Source organism: Apteryx rowi, unplaced genomic scaffold (genome assembly GCF_003343035.1).
Source record: "Apteryx rowi isolate R43461 unplaced genomic scaffold, aptRow1 scaffold_244, whole genome shotgun sequence".
Lineage (NCBI taxonomy): Eukaryota > Metazoa > Chordata > Aves > Apterygiformes > Apterygidae > Apteryx > Apteryx rowi.
The window spans coordinates 418,264-435,132 of NW_020448797.1; the positions used below are offsets into that span (position 1 = coordinate 418,264).

A 16,869-nucleotide genomic window follows, 5' to 3' on the forward strand; every position below is an offset into this window, starting at 1 on the left:
CAAGCAACTGCTTTCATGAGAGTATTTTTCCTATGGATCAGTTATACTCCACTATACAAACACTCCCTTCTATGACAGCTAGGAGCTGTATGTGCAGCTATTTGGAAATTGTTTTAAACTACGACCACGTATCTGACAATTTGGGAACCTAGGAGTGAGTCATACTGACCTGATATGCCACCAGGARGAAAGTTTTCACTGCTTTTACCCCAGGAGGTCATTAACATTACATAAATACATAAGCATTTACCATTTTAAGAGGAAGAGACATTAACAGTTTTAGGAAGACAAGAGAAGGAGAAAGGAGAAAATCACAACATTTTTCTTCTCTTCCTGTCAGAGAATGGTGCTTTGCCTTGAATTTTTAAAGGAACAGAGGACAACAAATAGGTTCTTGACTTAAATTAGTAGAGAAAAATACCTATTCAAGATCATTCTCTAGGCCTCAAGGATGTCTTCTTTATGCCATACCTATTTATTCTTGCCAGATGGGGATAAGCTCCTAAGCTACATGAGCTTTGGGGACAGAATAGCCTTGCCAATACCRGAGGAGGAGGAGAAATGCCGCAGAAAAGAGGGGGAAAGGGCAGCAATGCACAAACCCCACTGCGGGCCGGGTGCTGAGCATACGTGACCACCCCAAGAGGAGCTGCGAAGGTGAGCTGGCAGGGCACTCAGCACAGCCCACAGGGCTGCCGCACTGCCAGCACCAGCAAYGCCATCAGCTCAACCTCCCGAGCAGCTCCGGGGGTAACAACATGGAGGAGCAAACCTCTGTGACTTCAGCAATGGCAGCAAAGATGGAGAAGGCTCCAGGCTAGACTAGGGGCTCGAAAAAACAGAAGGGAACTACACAGAGAGGAGCGACGTCAAGGTCACACACGTGAGCTGGGGCGTGTTTAAGGAAGGGGGCACATGCCGTACGCGTAGCCCGTTCTTCCCGTAAGGGCGGGCACACGCGCACCCACATAAAAACGGCCAGGCTTCCTCCCACCGCCCAACAGCCTGCGAGGGGCGCCGCCCCTGCGCGCAGGCGCGCGCCCGCCGCCGGCAGCGGTTGGGCTGCTGCGGCGGAGGCCAACGCGCGGCGGAGCACGCGCGGCTCGGCGCGTCACAGAGGGCGGGGGCGGGGCCGCGGCGCGCTCCCCTCCCCCCCGCCCAGCAGCAGGAAGCGAGGCGGTGCTGGGTGGCGCGGCCCCGCCCCTGGCGGCGGCGGCGGCGGGGGGGGAGGGGCTGCCGGCTCCGCCGCTGGAGTGGGCGGGGGGAAGGGCGGCGGCGGCGGCTCCGGCTCCGGTTGAGCGGGCGAGGAGGAGGAAGGGCWGTGCGGCGGCCGCGCCTCTGCGTGTGTCGGCGGGCGGGTGGCCGGGATGGAGCACCACCAGCCCGCCAGCCGCTACCAAGTGGTGAGTGCGGCCGGCCGCGGCCAGGCCCGGCCGCGGGGTCGGTCCGTGGCGGGGGGGCGGCGGGCGGGAGCCCTTTCACCCTTTTTTTTACCCCTTTTTTCTCCTCTTTTCTCGGGCCTGCGCGGCTCCGGGGTCTGAGAGGGGCCGCCCCGCGCTGCTCCAGCGCCGCTGTGGGCCCGGGCCTGACCCCGTCCCCGTCCCTTCCCTCCCGCGGGGCGGTTGGCATCGGCCGGGCCCCCCGAGCTGCTCGTGCCGGCGGAAGATCGCGGTGCCATTCGCGCTCCTCCTCCGCGGGCCGGCGGCGCTTGGCCTGCCCTCGGCCGCCTCGGGGCGGTCGGCGACGGTGCGGGGGCTGCCGAGGGCTGAGCGGTCCCCGCTCCGCTTGGCGGGTGGGATGTTTTCCTCGTCTGGTGGCGAGCTGCGTGGTGGCGGTGTCGATCTTCTCTGCCCTAGCCGAGTGGCTCGTGCTTTCCTCTTAGATAAGAAGTAGCTGGACTCCTCYGTGTAGCTTGTTCCTTCTGCGATGTTCAGGGGAGATTCGTAGAGGTGGGCTTTGTTTGGGTATTTAACTGATCGTTCAAGCTGTTGTCCTGACAAAAGTTTATTTGAAGAACAACAGTGTTTTATGCTGTCTAGCTGTGAAGTTAAGAATAGGGGAATATCTCTAGTTAATACACATGCCGGAGAATGAAGTGCCATTTCTATTCTAAAGACTTTTTAAGTAGTTCTTAGCTATCTAGCACAGGGATAGATCTTAATGCCTGTGTAGTCTAATCTTCAGTAAGCCATCATACATATGTAGATGCACGCACACACACGTGTACAGTGGCTTACTAAAAATTAGATTCAGTGTAGTGTAAAACACTGAAGACAGGTCTGTAAGTCTGTGTGTGTATCTATGTATATGTGTATACACACACACGTGCGCACACACACATACACCAAGGACAGTGGTTTACTGAAGATTGGTCTTCGGTACTTTACAGTTCATTGCATCTAATTTAAGTGCCCTTTCTTTTCTTCCTTCTAAACTTYATTACTGAAACAGTAATTTAGGATACTAAGCTCTTCTTCCAGCCTGAGATGGTTGTACTGCTTGTTTCATTCAGTTGTTAGTTTAGTATCAATTAAAAGGTGTAAACTTTTCTGGTTATTAGTCACAAAAATGACTTAAGTGTAGTCAGCCTCTTCARAAGTTTCAATTTTAACCTTTAGTTCCATGTACTTCATGGCTTTGCTACATATGTAAGGAGATACCATAAAAATCTGAAATCTTTGCTACTGATTGTAATTTAGATCTCTTCTACAATTCTCCATCTAAAGCCCGAATTGTTTATCTTACTGTTTGTGTTTTACAGCTTGAACAGCGAAAACAATGATCACAAAAGTGGTCATGTTTACTTTTGTTTGATCCRTTATCTTGTATTTCTTGGTCTGGTGACATTACACAGTTTTCTGGATGTAAATGGTTCTTCTGGGTTGCAGGCAAAGAACTCATAAGAGTGAACTTATGTTAAAATAAATACAGAAATCTGTATTCAGATTGTTCCTAGGTTATGCTCTAAAATAAGTAATAAGAAAACCTTTGTTATGCGAATACTCATTTTGATAGTGCTACCAACAGTATGGGAGACTTCTGTTTGCTCTGGAGTGATTATATTGTGGAATAGTCATATACTCGAAGAACGTATCCAGCAGTCTGCATCTTCTCAGGAATGATGTGTACCTTTAGGACAATAGCAGGTCCCAGTGCACTATACAGTTTAGTTCTAACTAAACCTAGCCTTCTAACTAGCCTTCTAACATGCTTCTCTTCCTGTGCCATATTACCATAATTTAGAATCAGCAGAGGTCCTGAAGTCATTGGCTCTTCTTTACAAAGGCAAATGAAAATGCTGGCAGAGCATTTTCTGAAGAGCCTTCAAACACTATAGGCTCCCTGAGGTCTGAAGTAACCAAGGTATGTTTTAAAAGGCCTTAAAAGTATATGCTATTAAAGGTCAGATAAATATAATGGAACATTTAATTCTGTTACTCAAAGAAAGGAGTAGAAAAAAGCATGGTAAGGTGGAATGAAGAAATAATTTGCCTCTAATATTTTTTCATGTTTTATCTGATTTGAAACTTCCAGCTATGGTGCTGGTGCCCAGCTTTGAATAAATGCTTTTCGGTGTGGAGTTCTAAAAGGGCCAATATTGATGTAGTACAGTAAGAGTCCAATCAATTCCCCGTGTATATTAAACTTTGTGGCCAATTTATATAACTGAATTTTGTTATGGAAGTGTTCCCTGAAGCCTTTGCAATTACAGCACATTAAATAACTGACTACAAATTCAATAGAACAATGAAAGTGCTGTTTTAAACTTTGATGCACTCCAGAGTTAAAAACAAGATCTTACTGATTGCTACCTTTTAGGAAGGACCATATTGCTTTTTTTCTTTTACTATGCAGTACATCTGACTGCTTGACATTGAGACTTTCAAAATGTTATTTACTTACTGTGCTGGGTCAGAGGATGGAAGAACAAGACAATTGCAGATACACTTAATTAGCACCTGATTATTAAAGAGTTATGATGTATTTGCTTACATAATGACTGTGACAGATAATAAGCAATAGATTATTTCAGCTTTTGAAAATGTCCGTTTTGTTGTCATATCCTAATTTTTAGGGGCAAAATATAGAGGAGAAATATGTGGCTAACATGGCATTAGTTTTGTGAGCCTCTCACTCCCTATTGCTAAGCTCATGAAATCTGACCAGTGCTGTTCACTTTTTGTGTTTTTTTTTTTTTTTAATAAATAGCAAAAAAATTTTTTCCCCATTCCACCCATTCTACCTTTACTTCTGATTGACCTTTTTTGCTCTATCCAGGGCAAGTTTTCTTCTAAACAAAATAAAAAGAATTATTGGCTTACAGTCAGTTCATAGCAGTGACAGTAATTACTAGCACTTCAGTGAAGTTGAAGAATCTATCTCACTGCTGCCCCTTTTTGTTTGTGGTTTCTTTAAGTGAGTTAAACTAAAAGACTTAAAGTACCTGCCATTCTTAATGCTTTAAGACAACTAGCCAATTTTATGACTTGTTAAGGAACAGAAAGTGTCTGAGCATACAATTTAAATGTTGGTTTCTCTTGTTTTTTTCCTCTGTCAGAAACAGTATTAAAGCTTTGTTCTGTTCCTTTTTTTTGTATCTGTGTGGTTTTTTTTTTTTTAAGTTTAAAAATACTAAAATGATGCAACTGTTAAAAAGCTGCTACTTGGAAGTACAGCACAGTAAGTGTTGTAAACTAAGAGCAGGCAGTGAATCAACATTACGTAACTTTATCTGCTTCAGGCATGTGAGATTTTACTGCCTTCTACCCCTCCTTTTCTGTCCTTCTTCATAGGGCAGAAAAGACAACTAATTGATGGGTGAGAATTTGTCATGCTTCCGTGCAGGAGTATGACATCAGAAATAAATTAGCCAATCTTTGCTGTCTTGCGTTCCTTCCTTTTTCTTTCCTTAGTCACTTGCATACTGCAATCTTGTTGGTAAATGTGTCCTTTCCTGCGTGTTGGCTTTTTTTTTTTTCTTTCTGTTCTGCTTTTGTTGGACCGGGGGACTGAGGCATCAACTTAGTAAAATATAATAGTAAATTGTTCAGTGATAATTTTTCTGTATCCTTTTACTTTCTAGCTCTTTGTCATCTGTCCCTAAATTGTGCATTACTATCTCATTGCCTGAAATGTCTGCTTCTGGTCCAAGCTTGTTCACAGAAAAGGTGATTTGAATGATGCTTTATGAATCTGTACTGAAGCTAAGAAAAAGAAATTCAGCAGTCTTCTGCAGTATGTAAAAATGGGTGAACAACTGAATGTTAGAGCTTGGGATTGCCTTTTTCTGTGAAACATGATTTTCCAAGTAACTGAGTAATGAGGGAGACTTTTTCACAAGTGTATGAATGATATAGGCACGTACATCCCATTGAAAGCCACATATGTAAATTGCTTAAGAATTATAATCARTCCCCTCCCCATGTTACTTCATTAAGGCTTTTGATTAATAATCTTTTAATAATCTTTGGTCAGGTAGTTGATTGTCTTGTACTATAGGGTAGCTTAAGTGTTAAGGGGTAAAGTAGGTAAGTAGCAAACCAGGATGGATGAAACCAAAGGTCAGTGACCAGATGTCACTTAAGCTGTCACTGAACTCATCATACCACTGTAGCACCTGGAGTTGAGTGGGGTGTTGGAAATGCTGCTTTGGTTTCTAAGTAATGAATGATGAAGAACTCCAAGACTCCAGCCTGCTATTTATCATGATTTTTTTGTTTGTTTCTTTTTTTAAAGTTGATGAATTTTGTGTGTCAAGTTGTGTACATTGTTTAGAAACAGAATTAAGTGATGGAAATTGATTCTATAAACACTTTGCCTATGTAATGATACATGTTGTGAAGAGTTGTACAATTACAATGAACCCTTAATATTCTGTATTTCTTGACTCCATTATCATTGACTTCTTATGGTCATAATGTTATCTTTTTAACCTGAATCAAAGCCAAGTTATCTTTGTATGTCTCAAACACACATGAAAGTCAACCTACACAGGAAATGTGAACAGAAGAAAAATTTCTTCCTCTTTTGTTTCTTTTCATGGGACTGAGTCTAATAGTGATTGGCAAATAAATAAAAATTTTACCCGAGTATTATTTATTTTGCATTTTTCATATAAGAATCATAGCCTACATCTAGAATATGGTATAGTATTTTTCGTCTTTGGAGAATTGGTGTTACTGAACAGATCAAGCTAGCTTACGTTAGGGAAATTCCATTGCTTTCAGTATGTCTGGTTGTGAAGTCATAACTGGAAGGTAAACTGTTGCTTTCAGGAGACTTCTGTGTTTATAGTGCAGAAGAATACTGAGTAAAGATATGTTAAGTGTTAAGCTTTGCTGTTGCTTGACTGTGCTTATGACAGTTAAGCTGACACATTTAGTGATACAAAACTCTTAACCATTGAAGATAAAAAATTTTTCAATGCACTGGCATTTTGCACTTTAAGCTTTTAATAGTTTAGAAGGGCTTATAAGGGTCCTCTCAAATGAGGTAAGTTGAACTTTCAAAGACTGGACTGTGCTTATACCTTAATTATTTTTAGAATTTAATAGTAAACATTTTAAATTTGTAATTTACTAGTTTTTCAACATATTTTTTACTAATAGCAAATTATATTAAATGGAATATAATGTATTTTTATTTAAAGAACAATTTAATGTTTTTATAAACATTTTTCCCCATTTTTTGCTTTAAAAAATCCCCAATAAATGAAGATGAAAAATTATTATAAATGTTGTGGTATATTTGCAAATACAGTAGTCAGGCTGTGTGTCTTTTTTACTTTTTAGGTAGGCTTTTAAAACACTTCCGTGTTTCATATGGAAGAAGGAAATAAATCTCTAATTTCTCTGTGTGTTCCTTACAGGTCAAGGTGCTGAGGTACCAGATAGGTACAATCTTTTCTCTCTCTTCCCCTTTGTAAATCTAAAACAGGGTAATCTACCTTTGTGTGTTGTCATGACCATCTGGTTTTTGGATCTCTCTCTGTGGGCCACAAATTTTGTACCTAGCTAAGGATCTGCTTCACAGGAGGAAGCACTGTCTCACTGATAGAACAGGAGTAATAGCAGTTACCATAGCTTACTAATAGCTTTTTTTTTTTTTTTTTTAAATGTGGGCACAGGTTGTGGCATTTGGGCAGTTTCTGGTCTTTGGAGTGTATGTTTACTGGGGAAGAAGAACAGCAGTGTTTTGTTTGTTTTAATCAGCCATGCTTACAAACTGGATCAGTTATATAGGACACCAATTTTACCATGCTGAACAGAATAAAATCAGCAGTAAAAGCCAGTAAAATGTACCTGAGTTACTTCACTCTTACAAACTTTTCTCCAAAAATTCATGGGAACTTTTCTAGACATCACATACTCCCATTGTTCATTTTCCTTTTCATACAAGAACTTGTTACTGTCAAAAGTCACTGCAGAGTAAACAGAACTTTGGCTTCTTGTCTCATCCCTCAGTGAGGTGATACAGTCTACCAAACTGGCAGAAAAGCATTGAGACATGTTGACCTTGGTTGGTCACAGTCTCACRAAGAGAACTGGGTTCTCATAGTAAAGGATAATTTAGACATAACCTAAAACCTCAATACTAGACTATTATGGCGTATGAGCAGCTTGTAATTTTTTTCCAGATATTACAGATATAAGCCCAAAAGGAAAAATACAGATATTCAAATTTGAAACTCAAGTTCACTTCAAAGAATGCGCTTAGGTGTCTGCATTTAGGGAAGAAAACCTCATCTAACCCTTAGAGCAGTCTCTGGAAAAACTGTAGACAGGAGTCTCCACATAAATGGAAGTTTTCAAGGTAGAGGAATATTGTATCTATAAAAAAAATCAATCTTTATCTCCTGTAGATTAAAAAATGCTGTAGTAGTAATAACCACATCTGCAAAAGGTAATATCCATATACCTTATCTGCTGACTGATTTGTGACAAAGCTGGCTTTCTAAACTTTGTAAAAAGTTTGGACTTATTTTTGTCTTCTGAATCTTCTTCCCTTCCAATAATTTCTGACCATAATATTCTAATGTTTAACTAAACATAAATGTATAACTAAGTAAAGTTAAATTAAACAGAAAATGCCTGCAGTTCTTATTCATACCTATTAAGTTGCTACTCTCATTTTGTTCTGTCTCTTATGGTTGGTTATTTTGTACTATTTTTTTATATTATTCAGTTCTAGGAAATAATTCTTGGTAGGCCTAAATTTAAGATTAAATGATGCGTTTGCACAGGGAATTGCAGGGAGGAAAGAGTGGGAAAAGTACTGTCCTCTTTGGTAGCAGCAAGCTGTTGKCTTGGCTGAGCCCATCTTGTGAAATTGTACTCCTGAATTTTTAAGTTCCTCAAAGATGCACAAATGCAAAAGAAAGGTGTACCTGCTCTGAGCAGTGACACTAAGTCATGTAATGGAAAAGGGCAGCTTCAGACTAGGTTATGCACACATAGGCCACTTTTAGTAAGTCTGGCTATCCTATTAAAAAAAGGAGAGGGGGGAATGTTCCGTAACAAGAATAAAATGTTTTTGAATAACAGGGTTCTTGGCCACGTCACAGATGACTTTTGCTAAGCTAGATCTCTTCCTATCATGCTGCTTAAAGAAACTCTAAGCACTGTTTGAGCATGTTCATATCTGAAAAATGAGGTAGGAACCACAATAGAACAGTCTCAGAAATCCCATGCTTAAAAATCACTGTTAATACAAAATGTTGGTAGCAGTCTTCCAGATGGGGAAATTGAGGCACACAGGACAAATGCCTAACTTTAGCCTATTTTTGAAACAGTCTTCCTAAAGACAATATCCACAAAAGAATGAACATGTGGCAACTGGTACTGTCATGATACCTAGCTTTTTGGGACCTCAGTCCTAGAATGGAGTTCACAATCCTAGGTGGGATTGCTGTGTTCAGTTTCATAGCTTAAAACCTGCTTCCGGACTAGAGGTGCTTAGGCTGCTTTGGACAGGAGCATGAACAAATGAACTATACACCAATACACCCATATTAGGCAAGCCATTCTCAATTTGAGAAAGAAATTAATCCTAGGAGATTATGGGCAAAGAAAAAATAAAAAAAACTTGGAAGCTTATTAGGTTGGAGGGGCACTGGCAACTCTTCCTACTGAAACTGAGCTGTTGTACAGCCAAGAATGTGGGTTTGAGCTGCCTCAGGCTTAGGTCTCCCACTTCCTGGACAAGTACTGTAACAGCTAGCCTATTTTAGTAAAATGGGTACCCCCTTTGCCGGCTGTGTTTTTAATGAAAATGACTAACAACTTCTGTTCTGTGCTGAAGTCTTGCATTGCCTGGACTCTCAGCACATTTCAGGATGTGGATGCCTTACAGCCTTGAGACTTAGAATGAAAGTGGAAAATATATTTCCATTTTAACATTTAACTGTTTATTCCACTTAAACATTGTTTCCATTATCAGAGGCTAAGAGTAGGCTGAAACTGATGCAGTCTAACTTACTTTTCAATCACTCTGTACCCTAACCATTAGATACTGGGTCATCCCCAAACACCCCCAGCTGTGCCTCATCTGTGTTTAGAATGAACAGAATGATTTAGGAAAAAAAAACTCTTCAAACTTTGTAGACATAACAAAACATGATCAATATCCTGTATATTACTAATTCTGTTGTATTTCTGTTTGTAATCCTCTTCTTATTCAGTTGTTCAGGATGCTTGGCAGAGATGTGTCATCTTATTTCTTATAAAACATGTGTTTTCAGTAAAAATAATAATAAAAAAATCTTAATCTCTAACTATTGTATTGTAACTTAACATATTGACAAACATAAGTTTGTCCACTTTAGTTTTGAATAGTATTTTACTTTTTGACAGCAATTCTATTAATATTGACAGATGGATTATTGTTGTAATAAAGGTCAGAATCATGTCCTTGGTAAAGCTGTACGCATAGCTTACTGTTGAACATGTTTTTGCTTTTCCCTGATTAACCTGAAACGGTTATGTAGATCAGCTTTGAGGAAAAGTTATTGACAAGAGGATATTTGCAATGGCATGTATCTTGCTACTGCAGGAAATAAAATATTTTTTGTGTGGTAAGGTACAAGTTAACATTAAGCATGGCTTGGTAATGGTCAGCATAGTTAATTAACAGTTCATCAGTCTCTCTCTTATCCTGGTGTCTGCTACCTTCCCTTTCTTTGACTTTCCAAGGTCACTAGGTAGCACTAATTTGGTCCTCTGCTTCCTCCCATCTGAACAGTCAAGCTTCCTGGTCAGCTACAATGTGTTTTTTGTTTGTTTGACTAATAGTCAGAAAACTTGACCTGTTGGGAAGTGCTGGCTTCTAGACCTCTGCATCATACCTCTCACCATTGACAGATCCAGAAAATTGCCCATTGGAACGCATACTATGTTTGCTTGCTTTAAAATGCTTAGTCAGCGCTCTTTGGCCATAATATCAGGGCGTTAAAAAAAAACAAAACAAAAAAACCCTATACTATCGGTTGAGACACAAAACACATTCTTTAAAGAGAGGGCTTTTAAAGTTTGTTGCTGTTCTCTGGGTTGTGTTTGTCTTTGTCACTAAATTTATTAAAGCTGAGAGTCCCGTAGTGGATAGAGGAGAAAAATCCACAACTCAAAACAAGAGTATCTTCGATAAGGCCTATCCTTTTGCATATACTGCATGAAGAAAAAAAAAAAAGTGTGATCAGATCATGTATATGGGTCTTTGTTTTTTAAGTTGTTGGAATTTCTGTGTGCATCATCTCTCTAATTATCTGATTTGCTGATATCTTAAATTGAGAAGCTTGAGTACTCCATTTTTCAGTTGCTAAGAAATGAGATATGCATAAAAAGCCATGTAAGGATTGACCTGTTAATAAGAATAAAGAAGGTTTGTTTTTATTGACTTACTCCTCTGATTTATGTATTATTTAATCCAGTGATTTTAATTGGAGCTATTTAGTACTGTTGAGTGGGAAACTGTTCCTGCTTAACTAGCTTTATTCAGATACACAAGAGAAAAACCCCTGCACTGTCAATAATGTTATCTAAGATTTTCTTAGGGTTTTACTCCAGAATTTTCAAGGGCAATTCAGTTGTGATACAGGAGACACAAACTCAAGTCCTTTTTTTCTTACCTCTCTCAAATCAGGGACTTAAGATACCCCTTCTGCAGTTCAGTTACTATAATACTTCTCTAGAAAGACCTCCTTGTCTTCCTCTCCCTACAAACTGAATTTGCCATTTTTAGCATCCTCCCTCATTGTCCTCATTAGGAAGCTATGTGCATGAACCTTCCTGTTGTACTTTAGCCTTTAAGTGAAACATGAATAATATTTACAGAAATACTTAGCTTTTTGTATCAACATTGAAATTTTTAGCCCAGATGAATGTAGGTTAGAATGGAAGCTGGAACTAATTGTTAAATGATGAGTTTGTTATTGGTGACAGTTCTGCCCATTTCCCAATTTTACAGGTTTTCATATGCCCATTGTTTGTACATTTTACATGTTTTGTTTGTGCTGAGTTACTTTAGAATGATCAGGACTTACTTGATGTACTGGTTTCATGCAGGTGCTTTTAAGCAAAGAAAAAGTGACCTTTTGATTGGGGATTCTTGGAGTTGTCACTGATGCTTTGCTGAAGCTGTTGGTTAATGACAGCTGCCAACAAACCCAGACAAAACATGGTCCACTACCAGGAAAGGTATTGAGTATGAACAGGAAGTCTGGTTTTGTCATTGTATGAAACCTTAGTACCAATGACATTTTGAGTATTGTATGCAGTTTTGGTCTCTCACAAGAAGAGCATAGTGGAGCGAGAGAAGGCAAATGGAAGAACAGCTAAGGGGCTGAAGCAGCTGCTTTAAAAGCAGAGAGTAAAATGGGTAGTTGGGTGCTGGGAATGATCAAAGTTTACAGCAAAGTCATCAAGGCCGTGGATGAAGTGATTGTGGAGCTGTTATTCACCAAATCATACAATATTAGAATTGGAGAGCACACACTAAAACTTTGGTTTAAATCACACAAAAATAACTACACAGTGAGAAGTGAACAACTTGTTAATACAGGAGAGGCAAATAGTATTAGCAGATTCAAAAAGGCAAATTCATGGACAAGTGCATAACAGTAACTAAATGGAATAGGCAGAGGTATAGCATCCATAATGTAACGCTTGCCAACTTTTGGGAGGTTTGAGAAAAATGGGCAAATAGTGACCAGGCTTGTGGCCTTTCCTTGTGTAGTTGAAGACAAAACACTGCCGCAGACTGACCACTGTTCTAAGTAACGTACTTTTATATTAATGGATCTGTATTAAACATTCTTAGTTCTAACTAGAAAGTCTTCAAGGAGGAGAAGCTTCATCCTGTATTTTGCTTATAGGATTTAGACTAGTTCCTCAAACTGTTCTTGAGTGATCATTTGACCAACAGAAGGCTGCATGGTACATGGTGATCTCTTTAATAACTTTTAGATTTAGAATAACTCAGAATTACCATACCTTATTGTGCGCAAACTTTACTGAGGTTTTTTACCACCTATTTTCTAGAACCATTTTTATACTGATGCTCTAAGGTTTGAAAAATGCCAGTACAAATAATTTTTTTTTAGAGATATCAGTTCTTTTTTAGTGGCAACTGTCACAATTAATTCCTATAACCATACAATAGGGAAAAACTCTTGGAAGCTATGTCCTATTTATAATTTTATGATAAAAATCAAACATATCTGTTTTGGTCCCATCAGAATTCCAGTATTCAGAATTATCTCTGAATATTTCTGTATTAGAGGAAAAAAAACCCCTAAAGAATAAAGTAGAAAGAAACAGAACTATTTTGAAGGAAAACCCTTTTAGTTAGTGTTAGTCTCAGAATACTTCTAGAAAAGAGTTTGTTCTAATATTAACACATGGTATGTTATTGACAGTCCTTTACTAAGGATAGCTCTGTGTTTGCTATTGATGTGGGGGATGGGAAGAAATAGCTATCTTGGAAGCAAAAGGAAATGAATACAAATGCATATACTGTGTTGTTGTTAAATGTGTAATTAATTGTTTAAATCTGGATTACAATCCATGAGATATGAAATAGTCACATTTTATACGTGTAGTAGCCTTTAGGATATATATATATATATATTTTTTCCCCCCAGGAAGTCCTGATCGCTGTTTGTATTTTTTCTGTAAATGCTTATATGCTTCTTTAAAAAAAAAAAACCTTGAAAAGTCCATAGGCTAGCCCTCTGATATAAGAGCACTGACTGAAATGATTTCACTGTTTACATTAATGTGAATGAGTGTCTTTTTTTTTTTTTTTTAATAAAGAAGTGCATATAAAACACTTTCAGTTGCCATGGATCACTTTATTTTTATATGAAGAGTCCAACTTTGGCAGAAGAACCATTCTGTTGCAACATATTTTTCAACAACATTCAGTATAAATCTCTTTGGATTCTCTTCAGTAGAAATTTGCCTCCAGAGGTTGTGGTTTCCATGGTACCTAATCCTTATTTAGCAGACACATTTGGTATTTCTACACAGCTGTGGAATGGCAGCAATGGCCCTCTCTTCTGCTTTCCTGCTTCTAGTGCAGATTTTATATCTGTGACCTTATAACATATTGACTACTGTTGAAAACTTTTTGCAGAGATGTATCAAAAAAACACCCCACTGTCACTAAGGAGTAGTAGTAGATCTGGATATTTGTAATGGTTAACACTTGTGAAGTGATGGGATGGTGGAGGAAAAATTATGTAGATCTGCTCTGTGCGCTCTGGTACGCTGATCAGCTTTGACCAGTTGATGTTTTAGGTGTAAACCAAAGGGTTAAAAGCAAAAGTTGCTAAAATTTGCTGGGCGTTTGCGTTTTACCTGAATGTACCAAAGTACCTCATGTAACTTCGTTACTTTGTACTTTAATATAGTATTTATTTCCTTAAAGGCTCTCGGTCTAACATCTTTAGAGAGTTAAATTTTGGGGGGGATCTCTGACTGTGGCCAGTACTGTGTATTTTAGAAGAGAGTGCACTTGATGAACTACTGATGAATAGCTTTCAGTAGATAGGAAGTTAAAATTTTGGTCTGCATGGGTTCCTGGTAGGTTGACATTACAACAGGAATTTGTAGACAAAAGCATGATGTTGTTGTAAATCAATGCTTTGATAGAGAAGAAAGCTATAAAGTTAAAATTCTATATTGTTTCTGTGCATTTTTTTCTTATAAATGTTTATTTTTACAAGATCGTTAAAGTCATCTGTTTTCTCAAAGGCCAATGTGAATAGTTTTTTTGTTTGTTTTTTCCCCCTCTACTGATGAGCAAGAAACTTGCAGCATTTCTTTTTCCATAGGAGGATTTATTTATCGCTTATGATCTTGTAATTTTTACCCAAGTGTAACTGTGCTTCTGTGTTTATATATATATTTTTTATGGGCCTTTCTAAAAATACATGAGTAGTCTATATCACAGTAAAGACTGTTGGGACAATGTTATTTGGATTAAAGCATGATCTACTTATGTTAGTTCCACCTTTTTACTTAAAGAATGGTTTTAGGTCCATGATTATGGAGTTTCCATGCATTGTATTGATTTTAATACAGTTTGAATAAACTCATGAACTGATTGGTATGAGGTCGAAACTGGAGGGGACAAACTTCCTAAAGTGTGACTGTACTATCATTTGAAAGGCTAGAAAGGAGGACAAATTAAAAGTGCTTGTAATTTAAGATTTCTAGTGACAATGCTGTGAAGTTCTTTGGCCAAGGCAGAACCATCACCACTAAAATTCATATAAAAGCTTACCTAAGTCGGTCTTTGTCAAGATGATCTTGTAGTACAGGTATAAATGAAAATAGAGAAGGAAAGCTAGATGCCTTTTTTCTAAATGGTAGTATCTTCTGCATAATTTTCTGCGGCACTAAATAAGATGCAATGTGGAAACAGCTTATTTTTTTTAAAGAAGGTCTATATAGTGCTTATAATGCATTGTTGAAATTATGTTGTAATACTTATTTAAATGATACTGAATTTCTGTAAATCACATTTTAGAAAATGGAAAATACAGCAACTTTTAAAAGAATGTGCATAAAATTGGGTAACAGAAATAGGCTGAGTGTGTGTATATCATTTTTGTAGGATACACTGTCAGGATGATAAGAGATAACGTGCAGCTTTAATCCACTTGATCAGAAAATGTCTGTCTAATCTTGTGGAAGCATGATACAGCTGACACTAGATATCATCATAGTATATCCTTTTCCTCTGCTCTCTTATAAATATGACATAATTTAATAGTTTGCCTATATTGCCACTCTTCTACCATCAGTTAATATATCAGAAAAGACGCAAACTCAGTTTTTAGAAGTAAGCAGACATGCGTAGTTCACACAAAATCAGAATCTGGAGGTAAATGAAAAGCGTAAGCAGAGAATGACATCTTCCTCCCACTTTAAGTTTTTATTTCTGAAAAGCTTAAAGAGTAAAACCATCCACAGCCATTCCCTCAGTAGAGGGATTCTGTGCTGCTAAACACTTTCTTCTGGTTCATGTTCTATGATGTCAGCTGATTTCAGCCACCACATCTGCTTGCTTTGGAAATTATTAATTGCACAAATAAAATAGAGGACTTGATTAGATCTCCCCCTGTTATTTATTTCCTTAAAGAAGTGATTTACAATAAAAATGAAATGCTAAAAGAAAAGTGGCTGTATTATCTATTTTTCATAATATTTTGATGTTGAAAGAGCTGAAGATGTTAATGCATAGACACTTTTCATCTTCTGGGATAGAATATTGAATTACTGCTTTAGAGATCTTGTTTGGGATATCAGCTGGAGAGAGTATAAAGTAAAAAAAAAATGTGAAGGAAATAAATATTTTTCTCCTGTGTTGTATATTTTCTGGTAGTCTCCATTGATGTTAGAAGAACCGTTGCTTCTACATCTAAGTTTGAACTTTAAAACTTTAAAAGTGCCCTAACTTAGATGTAACTTGCAAGTCTAAGCACTATGGCTCTTGAACSTGTAATGCACTGTAGTTATAGGGCTGGGAAAGCAGGAAATTAAATACTCATGCAAACGGTTTAGAATCTAAATATACTGAAGTATGTCCTGTTTTTAATTTTAAAGMTCTATATAGTCGACTACATACATGATACTCAGACTGATGCGTGAGGTAATCTGTTTTGGATTATCTAAAAATTGATTTTTAGAAAGCTGACTATTGCTAGAGATGGCAAACTGAACTAGTTGCAGAAAAACCCTTATTGAAAAGAACATTTGACATGGAACCAACAGAAAAAAAATGCCTTTGAGTCCTGCTCTTAAAATAGTGTGGTGGGGAGCAGGGGAAGGTGGTAATTTACAGTTGCCTGTAGTTGTTTAAGAGGTCCTAGCAATTATTTTGACCATAATCTTGGCAAAAGCAACTGTATTGCTTCCAGTTATATAATGGTTCATTTGTTGTGAGGGGAAACTGAACTGTGGGTTCTTCCCACTCCTTCAATTAAAAAAGTGGGCAGAATAATCTTACTATTGAAAAAGAATTTTAGATAAACTTTGTTAACTTTTAATGTTAAATCCTGAAAAGGTAGCATTTAAGTAATGCCTTGAAACAGACATTTTGTATTCCCATCTGAGTGTTTTTAGCTTGGTTTCTATGGAAATGAAACTTATGCTGTCTGTCAGACCTCTGCTTCCCCTATCTCCGAAAATAACTTTAAAATTTACCAGCCAGTATCAGCCAAATTGAAGCAGGAAGGAGGGAGGCTTGAAGGTAGCTGGGTTCCTAGAGGTTTCAAGAAAACGGATGTGTGCAGAGACGAATCAGTGTCCTGTGAAGACAAAGTAGGAGAGGTCCTACCATTTTGTCTGGTAGCAACTGCCTTCCCAG

At 38.4% G+C, this 16,869-nt stretch overlaps 1 protein-coding gene across 4 annotated transcripts in view; it reads left to right on the forward strand.

The window, feature by feature from the left end:
* The first annotated feature begins 1,249 nt into the window (after positions 1 to 1,249).
* Positions 1,250 to 16,869, forward strand: part of NDFIP2 (Nedd4 family interacting protein 2) — a 48,934-nt gene continuing 33,314 nt past the window's right edge. For 2 of the 4 annotated variants that reach the window (XM_026066591.1, XM_026066592.1), the window contains exon 1: positions 1,253 to 1,403. In XM_026066591.1, the coding sequence (XP_025922376.1) occupies positions 1,368 to 1,403 (36 nt within the window). In that variant the 5' untranslated portion in view covers positions 1,253 to 1,367. Of the gene's footprint in view, positions 1,404 to 16,869 lie in introns of all 4 variants that reach the window. The other 2 variants (XM_026066594.1, XM_026066595.1) reach the window with 2 other exon arrangements.